Source organism: Rhincodon typus, unplaced genomic scaffold, assembly GCF_021869965.1.
Source record: "Rhincodon typus isolate 14 unplaced genomic scaffold, sRhiTyp1.1 hic_rhity00000924, whole genome shotgun sequence".
Lineage (NCBI taxonomy): Eukaryota > Metazoa > Chordata > Chondrichthyes > Orectolobiformes > Rhincodontidae > Rhincodon > Rhincodon typus.
The window spans coordinates 24,368-38,345 of NW_025966562.1; the positions used below are offsets into that span (position 1 = coordinate 24,368).

Sequence of the window (13,978 nt, forward strand, 5' to 3'; positions counted from 1 at the left end):
ATGTTTTGGGCCTAGACCCTTCTCGGTCTAGGCCCGAAAAGTCAGCCTTCCTGCTCCTCTGATGCTGCTTGGCCTGCTGTGTTCATCCAGCTCTACACCTTGTTATTGGAGAGTCTTTTTACAGCTTTATGACTTTATTCAATTCATTTTAAGGCACGCTTTCCCTCAGTAACTTTAATGTTTTATTTCAAAGGGAATGGAATATAAAAGTAGAGAGGTTTTGCTAAGCCTATACAAGGCACTAGATAGACCACAGCTCCATAATATGCTTCCTGTTCCCAGTGTAACTGACTGTGTAGGAAAGTAAAAAACTCCTGCCAGCCATCATTTTCCTTTTGCAACTTATTGTACTTTTTTTTAAACTTGTATGTTTTAATCTGTCTGTAAGGAACAAACATACGCACTGAATGCTAACATTTTGTGAAAAGTTAACTTGATCTCCTGAACCTCTTTAGAAAGCCTATCAAGATTACACTTGTAATCTCAATTGCACACTTCTATAACACCCAGCGTTATTTTTCACTCCAGACATGCCTGTTTTCTGAGTCAGACTGTCTACGGTACAGAGTGTAATTTATATATGTTTTAATATTGTTTATTTTTTAGTTTGGATTTTTGAATTTGAACTAGTGGAATATGGGTTTTTTGATGTCTGAAGGGGCTTAATGATCAACCTGCAAGTATTTCTGTTGCCAAGGTGATATTTGGATTTTTGTTTACATTAGGAGACTTTTATAAGTGAACAAAGTAAACAGTTGGGCATTAGGCTTCAGTTTAGAAGGTCAGGTTTTTCTTTTGATGAGGGGAAGTACCCATTGCTTGGGAAAGAAAAGAATTGTTTCAATTTCAGTTTACGGAGTTCTGGAAGAGTTGTGGCTAAAGCTAGATGTGTAAAACAGTTGCTCCTGAAAAAGGAAGAAGCTAGGTTAGAACTGTAAGAAATGGGTTACCTCAGTGGGAGGAATTTGGTGAACTTTCCAGGCCAGAATTGCTTGATTAAAATGCTGAAGGACATTTGAAGCTAAGAAAGTTAAGCTCAGTTGTATGAAGGCACCAGGAAGAGGCTATCAGATTCTTATGATTGAGAGTTGAAGCCACAGTTAAATTAAGCCAAATAGTGATGAAGAATGGAATTAGCTCTGATGTAATTACTGCAAGGGGGTGCTTTTGAGATTAATGGGATCATTATCTCTGCATGTTTTGAAATTTTTAAACCTGTGTTATAAATAGTTTAGTGTACTCTTACTTTATTTTCATTTCTTTTGCATTATAATTTACTATTTATTGTTAAAACCAAATCTGAAACATTACGATAACATGGTGTGGAGCTGGAGGAACACAGCAGGCTAGGCAGCATCAGAGGAACAGGAAAGCTGACGTGGCAGATAGAATTCAACCCAGGAAAGTGTGAAGTGATTCATTTTGGAAGGTCGAATTTGAATGCAGAATACACGGTTAATAGCAGGATTCTCGGCACAGTGGAGGAACAGAGGGATCTTGGGGACCAAGTCCATAGATCTCTCAAAGTTGCGACCCAAATTGATAGGGTTGTAATGAAGGCGTATAGTGTGTTGGCTTTCATTGCCAAGGGAATTGAGTTTAAGAGTCGTGAGGTTATGCTGCAGCTCTATAAAACTCTGGTTACACCACACTTGGAATATTGTGTTCAGTTCTCATTACAGGAAAGATGTGGAAACTTTAGAGAGGGTGCAGAGGAGATTTACCAGGATGCTGCCTGGACTGGAGGGCAGGTCTTATGAGGAAAGGTTGAGGGAGCTAGGGCTTTTTTCATTGGAGCAAAGAAGGATGAGAGGTGACTTGATAGAGGTTTACAAGATTATGAGAGTTATAGATAGAGTGGATAGTCAGTGACTTTTTCCCAGGGCGGAAATGACTATTATGAGAGGGCATAATTTTAAGGTGATTGGAGGAAGGTATAGGGGAGATGTCAGAGGTAGGTTCTTCACACAGAGAGTGGTGGGCGTGTGGAATGCGCTGCCGGCAGTGGTAGTGGAGTCAGATACTTTAGAGACTTTTAAGCGACTCTTGGATAGGCACATGGGGGATAGTAAAATGTAGGGTAAGCAGGGTAGATTGACCTTAGTAGGATAGTAGGTCGGCACAACATCATGAGCCGAAGGGCCTGTACTGCGCTGTACTGTACTATGTTCTATGTTCTATGTTTCGGGTCGGGATGTCAAAATGTCAGCTTTCCTGTTCTTCTGATACTGCCCAGCCTGCTGTGTTCCACCAGTTCCACACTTTGTTATCTCGGACTCCAGCATCTGCAGTTCTTGCTATCTCTCTGAAACATTATGATCTTATGTTTCACTGAGGTCATCTTGTTTATACCAAAAGCAAATGAAATATGGTATCAAACCACATTTCTGGGATCTGACTTGTCCAATATTAACATCAGCTGGGATCATAACACTATCAGTCATTCCTTAGCATATGCTAACAGCATTGTATCTTCTGGTTTCATATAATAATTACTTCATGCACATATAATTACACCCTAAGATTGTTGCCTCTCAAATTTCAATCCATCAACTATTTCTGACAACAATCTGTAAGATTTGAGGCTTGCAATCTACAGATACCGAAGATAGACAGTCATGTACTGAGATGATTTTAAGGTCATTTATAAAGGGGCAGTTTAGAAATTATGCATTAGCTCAATAGCCAAGAAATGTATGTAACCTGTGACATTTCAGAACAGTTCACTAATCCCCGAGGACAAACAGTTCGTTAACATAAAGTGTGATCATCTGATTAGTTTGGGATGAGAGCATTCAGCTCTCTAACTGAAGTGTTAAGGAGTTCTTCCTTCAATTTTCCTCCACCTTCCCTGGTCCATCTTCCATCTGAAGAGGGACTGCTCCCTGTCTCCAAGCACCCACCATTATAATTTATTTATAGGGATGGCTAATTTACCCAATGTCAATCATATGTATGAACCTTTCTAACCAATAAATACAGGTCAGCTATCCAATTTGTCAGAATGGTCACCTCCACCTATCAATCACTTTAGCCCAAAATCACTTTGCTTTGTTTACCTTATGCCAGAGATTGGGGGCTCACAAAGTGCCAGAAGACTCCCCATTATCTGCTCAAGAACATCTACAGGTTCTAGTGACATCTATACTGGGAGGACAATTTTTGTGACCTTTATCTTTCAATTCACTTGCTCCAAAACTGCTGAGAATTGTCATGTTTTTCAAGAGAATATCAATACTGTGCCTACTAAGTCCGTGAGAGTTCTGTACTATTTTCATGCTATTTTTGTTATTTCTTACAGGAGACACAAGTTATTCCCCACAATAGTCAGTATTTGTTAGGTATTCGATTTTCAGGATATGAATATGGATAAACTGATTTCAGAATAATTTTTTCCCTGAATTTAAATACAATATAATTCAGCCTCCCTGAACACATAAACATGATTTATCCTGAAAGGAAAGGGGCACAAAGTCTGATACAATGTTAAAGATTGAGCAACTTGCAATTATTTACTAATTTAATTCTTCTTTAGGTATGCCTGCTGAAACAACCACAGCAATGTGTTGCATGCTGTTTGGTGGCATATTTGAAAAATTTCCAAAATTGAAGGTGTGTTTTGCCCATGGAGGTGAGCATTACATTTTAGTTTCTCAAAAAATGTGCCAGTCTCTGTGAAATCCATTAATTCTGTATTGCAAATCAGGCCAATAGAAAATCAACGGCCCAAATACATCATGCCCATTTCATCTTCTCTTGCTGTCAATTGATCAACAAACTGCCATAAGGCTATGTTGCATTACTACTGGTGGCCAATTTCACTCTCAATTACTTCCAATATTTTATATTTTTAAAAATTATTTTCACATAGTTGATAATGCTGGTAAGGCTTTATTTCTTGTCCATTCCGTAGATGGTCTAAGAATGTTGGTAGTTGGCCTTTTTGTTCAGCCATTGTTCATATAATTCAGTGCACAAGAAATCACCTCATGTTGGATATTTAAGAGTGGAATGAGAGTCAAACACATTTAAAAGGCTTAAACAATGCAATTGTAGTCTTCTTGCAAGGTAACATATCCTTTTCTGAATGGAATTAGATCCATAATTCATTTGGCTACTTGCACAACACTGCCAACATGTATACACGTGATTCTCATTTTATGTTACCCAATTAACATTATTCCATGTTGAAGCTCCTTTATTAAATTTGTTTCTCTGAAATGTGTCTTCATTTCCAGGTTAATGACATTTTGTACATCATCATGTCAGGATCTAACCAGTCGACAGTAAGGCAGGCAGAGAGTGGGAAAGGCAGAGTTAGGGAAACAGAGTGAGACAGAAGTCATTAAATTCTGGTTTAAGAAAGAGTGATGAATTTTATCTAATTAATTGCATAAAGTATGTTTGTTATCTTCAGTGATTTATTGCACAGTGCTGCGTATGTACAAGATAGTATTTCAACTTATACATTAGTTGTTCAGGGCAAGGGAATGTTTAAATATAACTATGGCTAATAACATTGATTCTGGCACAAAACTATGGCTCACTTTAAGTTGTTTCGCTTAGTGTTCAAACTTCACAGAAATATAACCATAAGGCAAACTAGGAAACTGAGTTAAAGAGTAATATTCAAGCTTATTAAGTAAAGACAAGATAAAACTGTACATTTATCTAGCTACCATAGGCAAATCAACTAACTAATGACAGGCTACACTAAACAAAGAAAAAGAACAGACTTTAAGTTGGATGACGAATCCAGAATCCATATTATATTATAGGAAATCCTTCCATCACCAAAATATAAATGTTTGTGCTGGCAAGAACCCAACATTTGGACAGAGATATCTGTCCGTACATAAACTACCCACAATCAAAGGGAATGGAGGTCAAGACTCCACTCCTCAAAGACCCAGTTAACCTAGCCCTAGACATAAATTCCTCTGTCTACAGGAGCAACAGCGCACTCAAAGAAATGGTTATTAAAACTTTCTTTAACCTGTTGTTAAAATCAAATTCAAATAATGCAGCAACAGTCAATTTGATCAGACCCGTTGCCTTAAACGTGAGGATAATAGGGTATTTTTGAGAGTTTGCCTTGCCTCAAAATGAACAACTTTCTACTAATGCTGTGTTTGTAGGTAGGGCCCAAGGACAGTGTTGTCAGTTTTGAAACAAAATCACTCTGCCTATTCTCACCATCTGTCCATAATCAGATGATCATTTAAGATTTTCTCTTTTGTTTTAATAATTGGGGCATATTTCCCCTGCCTTTTTTATAGCAGGCTCTGAATTTTGAAGGACCACACTATGGTAAAGTTAAACCAGAAGTAGTTTATTTTACTCTCTGCAACAGGGAAAATCTGACATCGCAAGCACGCTTAACAAGCATACACGGAGATATAGAATCTGAACAGATAAATAGGTTCTTCAATCAGTAACCATTTAAATGTAAAACAACCAACAGGTACCAGATGACCAGTGCCCTTGCTTTAAGATGGAGCCCAAATGTTGGGTTGGAGTTGCAGGTCATTCTCCTATTACACAATAGTTGCATTCTTGCATGACCTTGCACTATAGAAAATCGATGCATAGAAAATCTCCACAGAAAATCGCATTATAGGGAAATCACTATCGAAAATCGCGAAACCTGTACAGCAGAAAATTTGCATTATCCAAACAGCGACCCCTATTCATCAATCGCATTACAGCCAATTCGTGTTAATAAAAAATGTGTTATAGCAGAACTACCTGTACTTTATAATTCCTTTGTGAGGGTGAGTTTATTGGTTTACCAGAAATTGATGAGTTGTAGGGAGTTTCTTCTCTTTTAAAAGTTTCTTCAAAAGTCTTCTGAGGAACGTTTTCTGAATTGTGACATCAACTACACTGTTTTGATGAAAGGCTTTTGCTGGCTGTTCTTTACATTGTAGCTGGAGCTGGGGTGTAGATTTTGTCAGTAGATGTGCTATGGAGAAACACTAATTCATTCACATGTCTGCTATTTCAGAATTTTATAATTAAAAAGGCAATTGAGTTCAATACTGTGGAGTCATGTGACCATGCCTCCTGGGCAGAAGCAGCTACCATTGAGATAAATAGTGAAATTTGGATTTAATTCAAATCTGAAATAAAAAGCTTGCCTAATGCAATCATTTAACTATCGTGGACAGTTGTAAGAATCCATCTGGTTCACTAATGTCTTTTAGGGAAGGAAATCTGCCTTCCTTACTTGATGTGACTCCAGATGCATGGCCATCTACTTGATTCTTAACTTGGCCAGTGGGCAATTAGGGATGGACACCTCATTCTGGCCTAGCCAATGACGCCGACATCCCATGAACAAGTTTTTGAAAAGATCTGCATTCTAAATAAGCAACTGTCTGTAACCCATCGCAGGGGTTAAAGTGGAAAGTCATCAAACATCTTGCAGGATGGGTGTAACTTGCAATTCCATAAGCTTTTTCTCGGAGATATAAAGGGTCCTGACCGGAAGCATCAACTTTCCTGCTCCTCTGATGCTGCCTGGCTTGCTGTGTTCCTCCAGCTCCACATTGTGTTGTCAGAGAAATGAATTGACATTTTTATTTGTTGCTCAAACAGCAATTTTGATGATAAGACTGGATATGTCGGTTGTTTCTCTCTCATTCCCAGAGCTTGCTTTTCACAGCACTTCTAAAATGCAAACAGTATATACAGAGAGTATATTAGAAATAATATACAAAAATTCAGCCTTTATCAGCTGATTGTTAATTACTTGCTCTTCAATTACAACATAATTTGAGGTATTACTTTTCATCAATCCTCTGTTGTTGGCGAGTGGATTCTTGACAATTCGATAGGGGGTTAGAAATTAAATTAGTTTTTAAGTAGTGCAACAGCACAAAATAACTTCTTTCAACATTAATGTATTACTACAAAATGCCTTTCTGGCTTTGATACATTAACAGTATGTATTGTAAACAGCCTTTAAAATTGACCCCCTATTAAACAAACCAAATCTAAACCTACAGATCTGCTTACAATGGATTTGAACTTCTTGAAAAGGCTTTGCTTTGAAATCAGTGTGAAATGAAAACCACCTTACATTGACAGATATTGAACTTTTTGGATGTGCACACATGGCAAAACAAATGGTGCAACTAAATACAATTTTAATGATGATAGACATCTCACAAACATCACTTTGGCAGTTATAGGGGGCCACAGAAAGACTCCAAAAAGCTGTACTAACTTCACCCAAAATTGAAGTCTGCAACAATCATAGTTAATACTGAGAAATCAAGTTCTAGACTAGGTTTCTGTTAGATAAAGTTCCAAAGTGCAAGAAAGATGGTTGTGAAGGTTTATTGCATATATTTCAGTCTTCTGAAGTGTACCAAGTACTTACATTTGTCTGAGTCAGTTTATACAAGTAGAACATCGAAGCACAAACCTTCTAATTTTAAAACTAACTAAACTTTCCAAAATCAATCTATTTCAATATGTTACACTCTTTATATGAATCTAATACCTTTAATGTGGAAATTTTATGTTTGTATGAGCCAGTTGGGAGCTACTTGCAGATTTATTGCCATATCAAATTATAGGAGTTGTGACAAAATTAACCATTACGTAGTATCTTGCCATCAAGGTCAAAATAGAATTGTTTCGGTTAACTAAAATAATATGCTGTGAACGACAAGTTTTTTTTTTCTATGCATACTTGTTAATCTGCAAAAAGCAAGAAAGTTCCCTTCATTTTTTTTCTATAGGTGGTGCTTTCCCTTATACCATTGGTAGGATTGAACATGGATTCAACGTCCGACCTGATTTGTGTGCTATGGACAACAAGACAAACCCTCGAAAGTACCTGAACCATTTTTACACAGACTCGTTAGTACATGATCCACTTGCACTAAAGCTATTGGTGGAGGTGATAGGGAAAGTGAGTTTGGATATTTTGTCACATTTTTGTTCACAGATCATTGCTCTAACTGAAGGTTAATCTGTACATTGAGTAAAATTCACAATGTGCAAATAAAAACAGAAAATGTTGAAAGTACTCTGCACATCTCATAAGTAGGGAAAGGAGGAGAATTAACATTTCAGATGAATTACGTTAATTAAAAGGATACAGACATAACAGGTTTTAACTTAGTACGGAGCCATTGTAAGTTAAGGTGAGGGTAAGGGTCAAGAACCAAAAGAAAGGTCTGTGACTGGATGAAGGCAGGTGTGATTTGTGCAAAAGGGCATGGCTATAGCACAAGTAAAGAAAAGGTCATTTCTAGCTGAGATATGAAAGGCAGAATCATGAACAGCTTCTGTCCAAGTAAAAAGAGAAAATTGTAAATAAAATAGGGACAGAAGTTATTATCTAAAATTGTTGAACACAATGTTTATTCTGGAAAACTGTAAAATGCCTAATGAAAAGATGAAGTGTTGTTCCTTACTTTGCCTTGAGCCTCATTGGAATACCGCAGGAAGGTAAGGACAGAGGTTAGATTGGGAACAAGACAATGAATTAAATTTCAAGTGTTGTACATTTTATATATTTCAGAACATTTTAGATATAACACCACTTTCTAAACATGCAACATGTTTATAAATAAAAGTTTTTAAATATCCATGCAATCACAAAATGTTTGCACTCATGTTTATCCCAGCTCTAGCTTCTAACAGCTTCTCTATTTAATTGAAGCTCCATGTCAACACCCAGGCTTAACCAATCAAGAGACTGAGGCTAGATCAGTCATAACCTAATCAAAGAGAATAGATCAATCACCAGATCATAAGCAAACACTGAACAACTGAATCTTTTCCCTTTGTCAAACTAAAGACCTTATTTTAAATTAAACATTCCAAAACAGTAAAACACATGTCATGTTGGCCCTTAGAGTTCAGTTTGCCTGTTTTTCCTAAGTACAGAAATTGACGTTGAGATATGAAAGTAGCTTACATCTGCATTCAGAACTATGAATTTGGGGTTGATGTTCTATGTGATCAACTTGTTTGTGAGTTGTGTGAGATATTTGACCTCAAGTTATACTATTGAATAAGATCTGACCATTTGTGGTTGCACAGAAATCAATGATCAGATACAGGCTAACAATGTAGTCAGCACTTAGTAATCAACGCAGAGGTCAATTTTCTATTGTAGGAATACACGCCAATGATGCAGGCTAATGCTTCCTGTTCTCCAATAGAGTATTTGCCTTCTGTTTCTGTCAATGGCATTCACTACCTTCTGGGAAAAGACAGCTCCTATCGCATTTCCTGCTGTATCAGTTGTGACATAAGTTTCTGCATGTGGGTTGAAAAGCACAAGGTCTGCCACAGATGTTATGTTCGCCTTTAGTATTTCAAATGCTGTCTGCTGTGCAATCGTCCATTCCCATATATCCTTTGGCAGTAACTTTCAAATAGGCTCCATTATCCCTGTGTGTTTAGAGATAGGTTGTGGTAAACATTTGTAATATTAAGGAAAATAACAATTCTTTCATTTTTATGAAAGGATGAAGTACATGAATAGTTTTAATATTATCATATGTAGACTTTACTCTGGCTGCTGTTACTTCATACCCTTAAGAGTCAATCTTGAGTGCCATAATTATGTGTAAGTCCTTGTTGAACATAAAAAAGTTTTGCAAGGTGAGTGAGTACCAGCGATTACCAAAAACTGTGTACTGTCCCTGAGACAACAATGTCATAAAGTAGACTGAGCGTCCTTTAATATTTGGCAAGATTGATTAAATTAACTTCTGGCTGTTGAAATTCATTCAGAGAGCACTCTGCAGTGTTGAAGCACACCTTCACGTGTAACAAAACAAAAAGTATCGGCTTTGCTCTCTTAGAGGTACCAATAATTCATAAGTCTTGGATCATAGTAAGTGGAGAATTGTAATAATAACGTTGCTGACCATTTCAATGTCAATGTATAGTCTAAGTTCACCATTTTTGCATTGTGCAATGAATGAACTGGATATCCATGAAGATGAACTAATTTGCTCAGTTTTATTGTCTGTTTCTAATTACTTCAGCTCCGGTGGCAATTAAGCATGGATTGGAAACAGCAACCATTTCAATTTTTGTCAACCTGGTAGGAATGATGTGTCCACAAGAGGAACTTGACAAAATCCATTAATCTCTCCAAATCTGGAAAATAAGGAAGATTCTGTCTTATATTGTCTGTATTATTAATCATTTTAATGTCTGCTCCAGTGGCATCTTCAAGTTTGAAACCAAGTTAAGGTTTACTCCCATAAAGCTCTGCTTTTGGCTAAATAGAATATGAACCTGTTTAAGATGATATCTTTGTGATGTATGCTGAAGGTGCGATCATTCCCCAACCAGAATCAATGAGTCATCATAAACCTGAATAAGTCTATCACAGTAGTGAGATAAGATTAAGAGTAGAATTTGTTCCTGAAATTAGATACTTCCGTGCTAACATCAAATGAGAAACAACGCTATTATGTCTATGATCTCAAGGTGACTCACTTAGTTGAACACAGACTAACTGAACACTACAACAGACAACTGGAATCTCAGAGTCACACTTGCAGGCTGAAAGGAAGTGTTTGGTTGGCCTGTGTATTTCCAGCCTCTTCTCTTTTAACTTTAGATTTACAGCTTCCACAGCATTTCTTCTGTTGAATTATGTACTAAAATCTTTATCTGTAAAAAAACAATTTTATACATGATCCCAATAACTGTCTCTTGTGTTTAGGACAAGGTGATGCTGGGGACAGATTATCCATTCCCACTGGGAGAACTGAAACCAGGAACCCTTATTGAATCAATTGAAGAATTCAGCGATGAACTTAAAGTGAGATTAATGTTGAGATCTGCATTATTCAAAGCATTGTGTGTGCATAATATTATAATACAGCATGTCTACATTAATGATAAGCACTCCACATTAACAATAAATGCATCGCAGGCCAATTGGATTATTGAAAAAGAAAACCCAATTTTGGCCACCATGATAATTCTCTGTTCTCCTGTCAAACTTCCATCCTGCTCACCGTCTGTACACTCCTGGGCCTTTATTCTGCTCTTTGTATCCCACATGCGTCTTTTGTCATCTTAGATTTGATATACACTCCTGACATATACAGATCCCACTCTGACATTTCTCCACTCTCTTGGCTCCAATTTGTGCAATATTTGGTACTGCACTGAAATGTCAGTCTAGAATGTGACCAAATTTGGAATGGGCTTTTAGTCTACCAGCTCCTAACTCAAAGAGTGATTATGCCAACTGACATATCATTATCTGAAAATTAACTACAGTGCAGAAACAGCAGGATTAATACTTGGAAAGTCAACTGCTACTTTCCATCCTTGATGCTGACTCAGTTTAGGAAGCCTGATAAAAATTATACTCTCAATCCCGAACAATGTTCCAATATACATCTAGGTCAGCTGCATATGTTGCTCTTTTGGTTCTCAAATATGAAAGGAAAATTTCACCCCAACAATGGGTAAATTGGAAAAGGATAGGTAGTAAACATAATTAATTTTTGGATTGGGACCACACTCAATCCAACACATCACTCCCATCTTTAATAGAGGCATATTTGGATACACAGGGGTAATCTATTCTCCTCAGGCAGGATATTAATTAGCACTGGTAGACATGTAATTATTGGGATGATTAATATTCTTGAGATGTTAATTGGATTCATTTGCTTTCAAATTACTGATCAAATTTAACATACAGTTCCCCTTGGTTTGGGAAAATATCTTCTGCCTCTCCCCACCTCAAGTTTGGATGTAAATCAACTCACAATCTGACCATCTCCATTGGACAACCCCACCAAATGTAATACCTGCTGTCCAACTTTCCTCATAATGAGTCATAAACTTCCATAAATAAATAACTGACACAAAAAAGCAAACACTGAAAATTCACTCATACAATTCCAATATCAAAGTTCATAAACTCCAAAGAAAAAATGTCAACAGGTCCCTACTCAAAAAGGGATACTGGTTGCATTTGTTAGAATTTTGGGAGCTTTATTTTAAGATTCAGTATATGGAGTGTTTCAGACAAAGTTGTTGTTGCAACCTTTGCACTGCTGCAGATGATAGGCGTTTTAAACTTTGGATTGGCTGTAGATTAATCGCAGTGATTTTGGTCTGGACAAACCACTTCCTTTCAAGACAAAGCCAGCAGCAACCCTGAAAGAAAGACAGAAATTGCTGGAGAAACTCAGCAGGCCTGGTGGTATCTGTGGAGATAGAAAGCACAGTCAATGTTTTGGGTGCAGCGACCTTTGTTTAAAACTCAAGCATCCACATCCGCAGATCTTTGTTTTTTTGTTTCAGTAGCGACCCTGTTCACTTGGTCTGTAACAGCAAAATTCTTCAAACCACCTCACCTACATTTTGGTGGGGCAAGGCCTATTCCAAAAGGGTAGCCGGACAACTTTAGCTGTGTGTGGGTTGCTGTTGTAGAAGGAGGGAGGTACTTCTTTTGGGGGTCTCCTGTATCTGTAAAGGCACCAGGCCCAGATTCCACTTGCCCCTGTTGCCCCTGACTTACTGTCAGTCTGGCCTTCATTCCCTCCTCTTTGTCGGGGCTGGCTGTTGTCCCAGCTGTTGCCACCGCTTCGACTTGGTGCTGCTGGGCTACAAAACTGCCAACCATCCAAGTGATCAAGAGTTCTCTGAAATGCAACTTCCTCCCAAATGGAGGCAAATGTTTCATCCTTACCTAGTTACTGCCATGCTAAACATTAAATGGTCAGCAAGTATTGGTGGGAATACATTCCCCATCAAATCTTCAGATGGAAGGGCAGAAAAACACAACCATCCAATAAATATGGTCTGAGGAAATAGTTAAATCCATATAAATGAGATAGCTTTAAATTTATCATGAACTGGTTTCATTTGTCTTACAGGATAAGCTCCTCGCCAAAAATGCATTGGAGTTCCTTGGCCTTGAAAAGAAACAGTTTATTTGATACATCAGCTTTTTAACAGGCTTACTTGTTCATTGGTTCAGAAATATCTATACTGTTTGAGACATAGTTGGATATGGCACTTGATATAATCATCTTCCAAAATGAAATTGTGTAATTCAGTTTATAGGATAAGATGACTACTATTTCAAAATCAACATCCAACTCTTTTTATTTTAACTGTTTACTGTGAAACAGCTCTGGCTTCTGTTGACCAACAGAAGCAGTCTTTAAAATCCTTAAATCCTTAACATCAATTTCAAATGCTTTGTGAAAAGTTGCATACTGCTAAGAAAATCAGCAAAACTCCATGGAGAACAAGAATTATATTTTAAAAATTTTATATTTGCATCAACTTCTTGTCTGCACCAATTGTCTTCCAGAATTTCTGGTCAACTTTTTCTCCTAATTTCCAAAGTGCACATTTATAATAAAACGTATTTTGGCAATCTTGTTTATTTTTATTAAGGTGTTAAACCAAATATCTCTTTGACCTCTTGAGCTAACGTAAAACATCGCAAAGCATTATTTTGAAGAAAAGCTATCCCTGGTGTCCTGAGTAACATTTATCCCTCAATCAACATCACAAATACAGATTATCTGATCATTACTTAATTGCTGTTTGTGAGGCCTTGCTGCCTACAAATTAGTTTTCATCCTTCTGGCATTGCACTAATAACTGCACGTCAAAAATACTTCATTCGCTAAACAGAGCTCTGGAAAATTCTAACTTGGTGATAGACAATATATAAACACACATTTTCTTTAATTACATCTTTAACGGAGATGTTTGCCAACTCCTTACTCTGGCGAAAAATAATCTTAAATAAACTCTAAAACCCCCTACACTTTGCTCCTCAATACAAAGCAGGCACATTAAAAAAAAGAAAAATAAATTACGAATTACTTAACACCTGCATCGCCTCATCACGGTAACTCCACAAAGAATCGGTTCCTTACATATTTTTAATTATGACTGAATAGCAAGAAAAAAACCTGTAATGTATTAGAAAGGCGATTTTTAGAAAGAC

General features: G+C 37.2%; 1 protein-coding gene and 1 long non-coding RNA gene across 3 annotated transcripts in view; one reads left to right on the plus strand and one right to left on the minus strand.

Annotated features, from left to right (window-relative positions):
• The window catches only part of acmsd (aminocarboxymuconate semialdehyde decarboxylase), a 31,490-nt gene extending 18,094 nt beyond the window's left edge, over nt 1–13,396 (plus strand). For both annotated transcript variants that reach the window (XM_048592271.1, XM_048592272.1), the window contains exons 4-7: nt 3,536–3,631; nt 7,752–7,924; nt 10,709–10,807; nt 12,888–13,396. In XM_048592271.1, coding sequence (XP_048448228.1) covers nt 3,536–3,631; nt 7,752–7,924; nt 10,709–10,807; nt 12,888–12,950 — 431 coding nt within the window. In that variant the 3' untranslated portion in view covers nt 12,951–13,396. The remainder of the gene's footprint in view (nt 1–3,535; nt 3,632–7,751; nt 7,925–10,708; nt 10,808–12,887) is intronic.
• On the minus strand, nt 5,312–13,004 carry LOC125481119. Its single transcript, XR_007261216.1, has 2 exons — nt 9,224–13,004; nt 5,312–6,672 (listed from the first exon to the last, which is right to left on the minus strand). It is a non-coding gene; the product is annotated as an uncharacterized LOC125481119 (long non-coding RNA).
• Nucleotides 13,397–13,978: the final 582 nt, after the last annotated feature.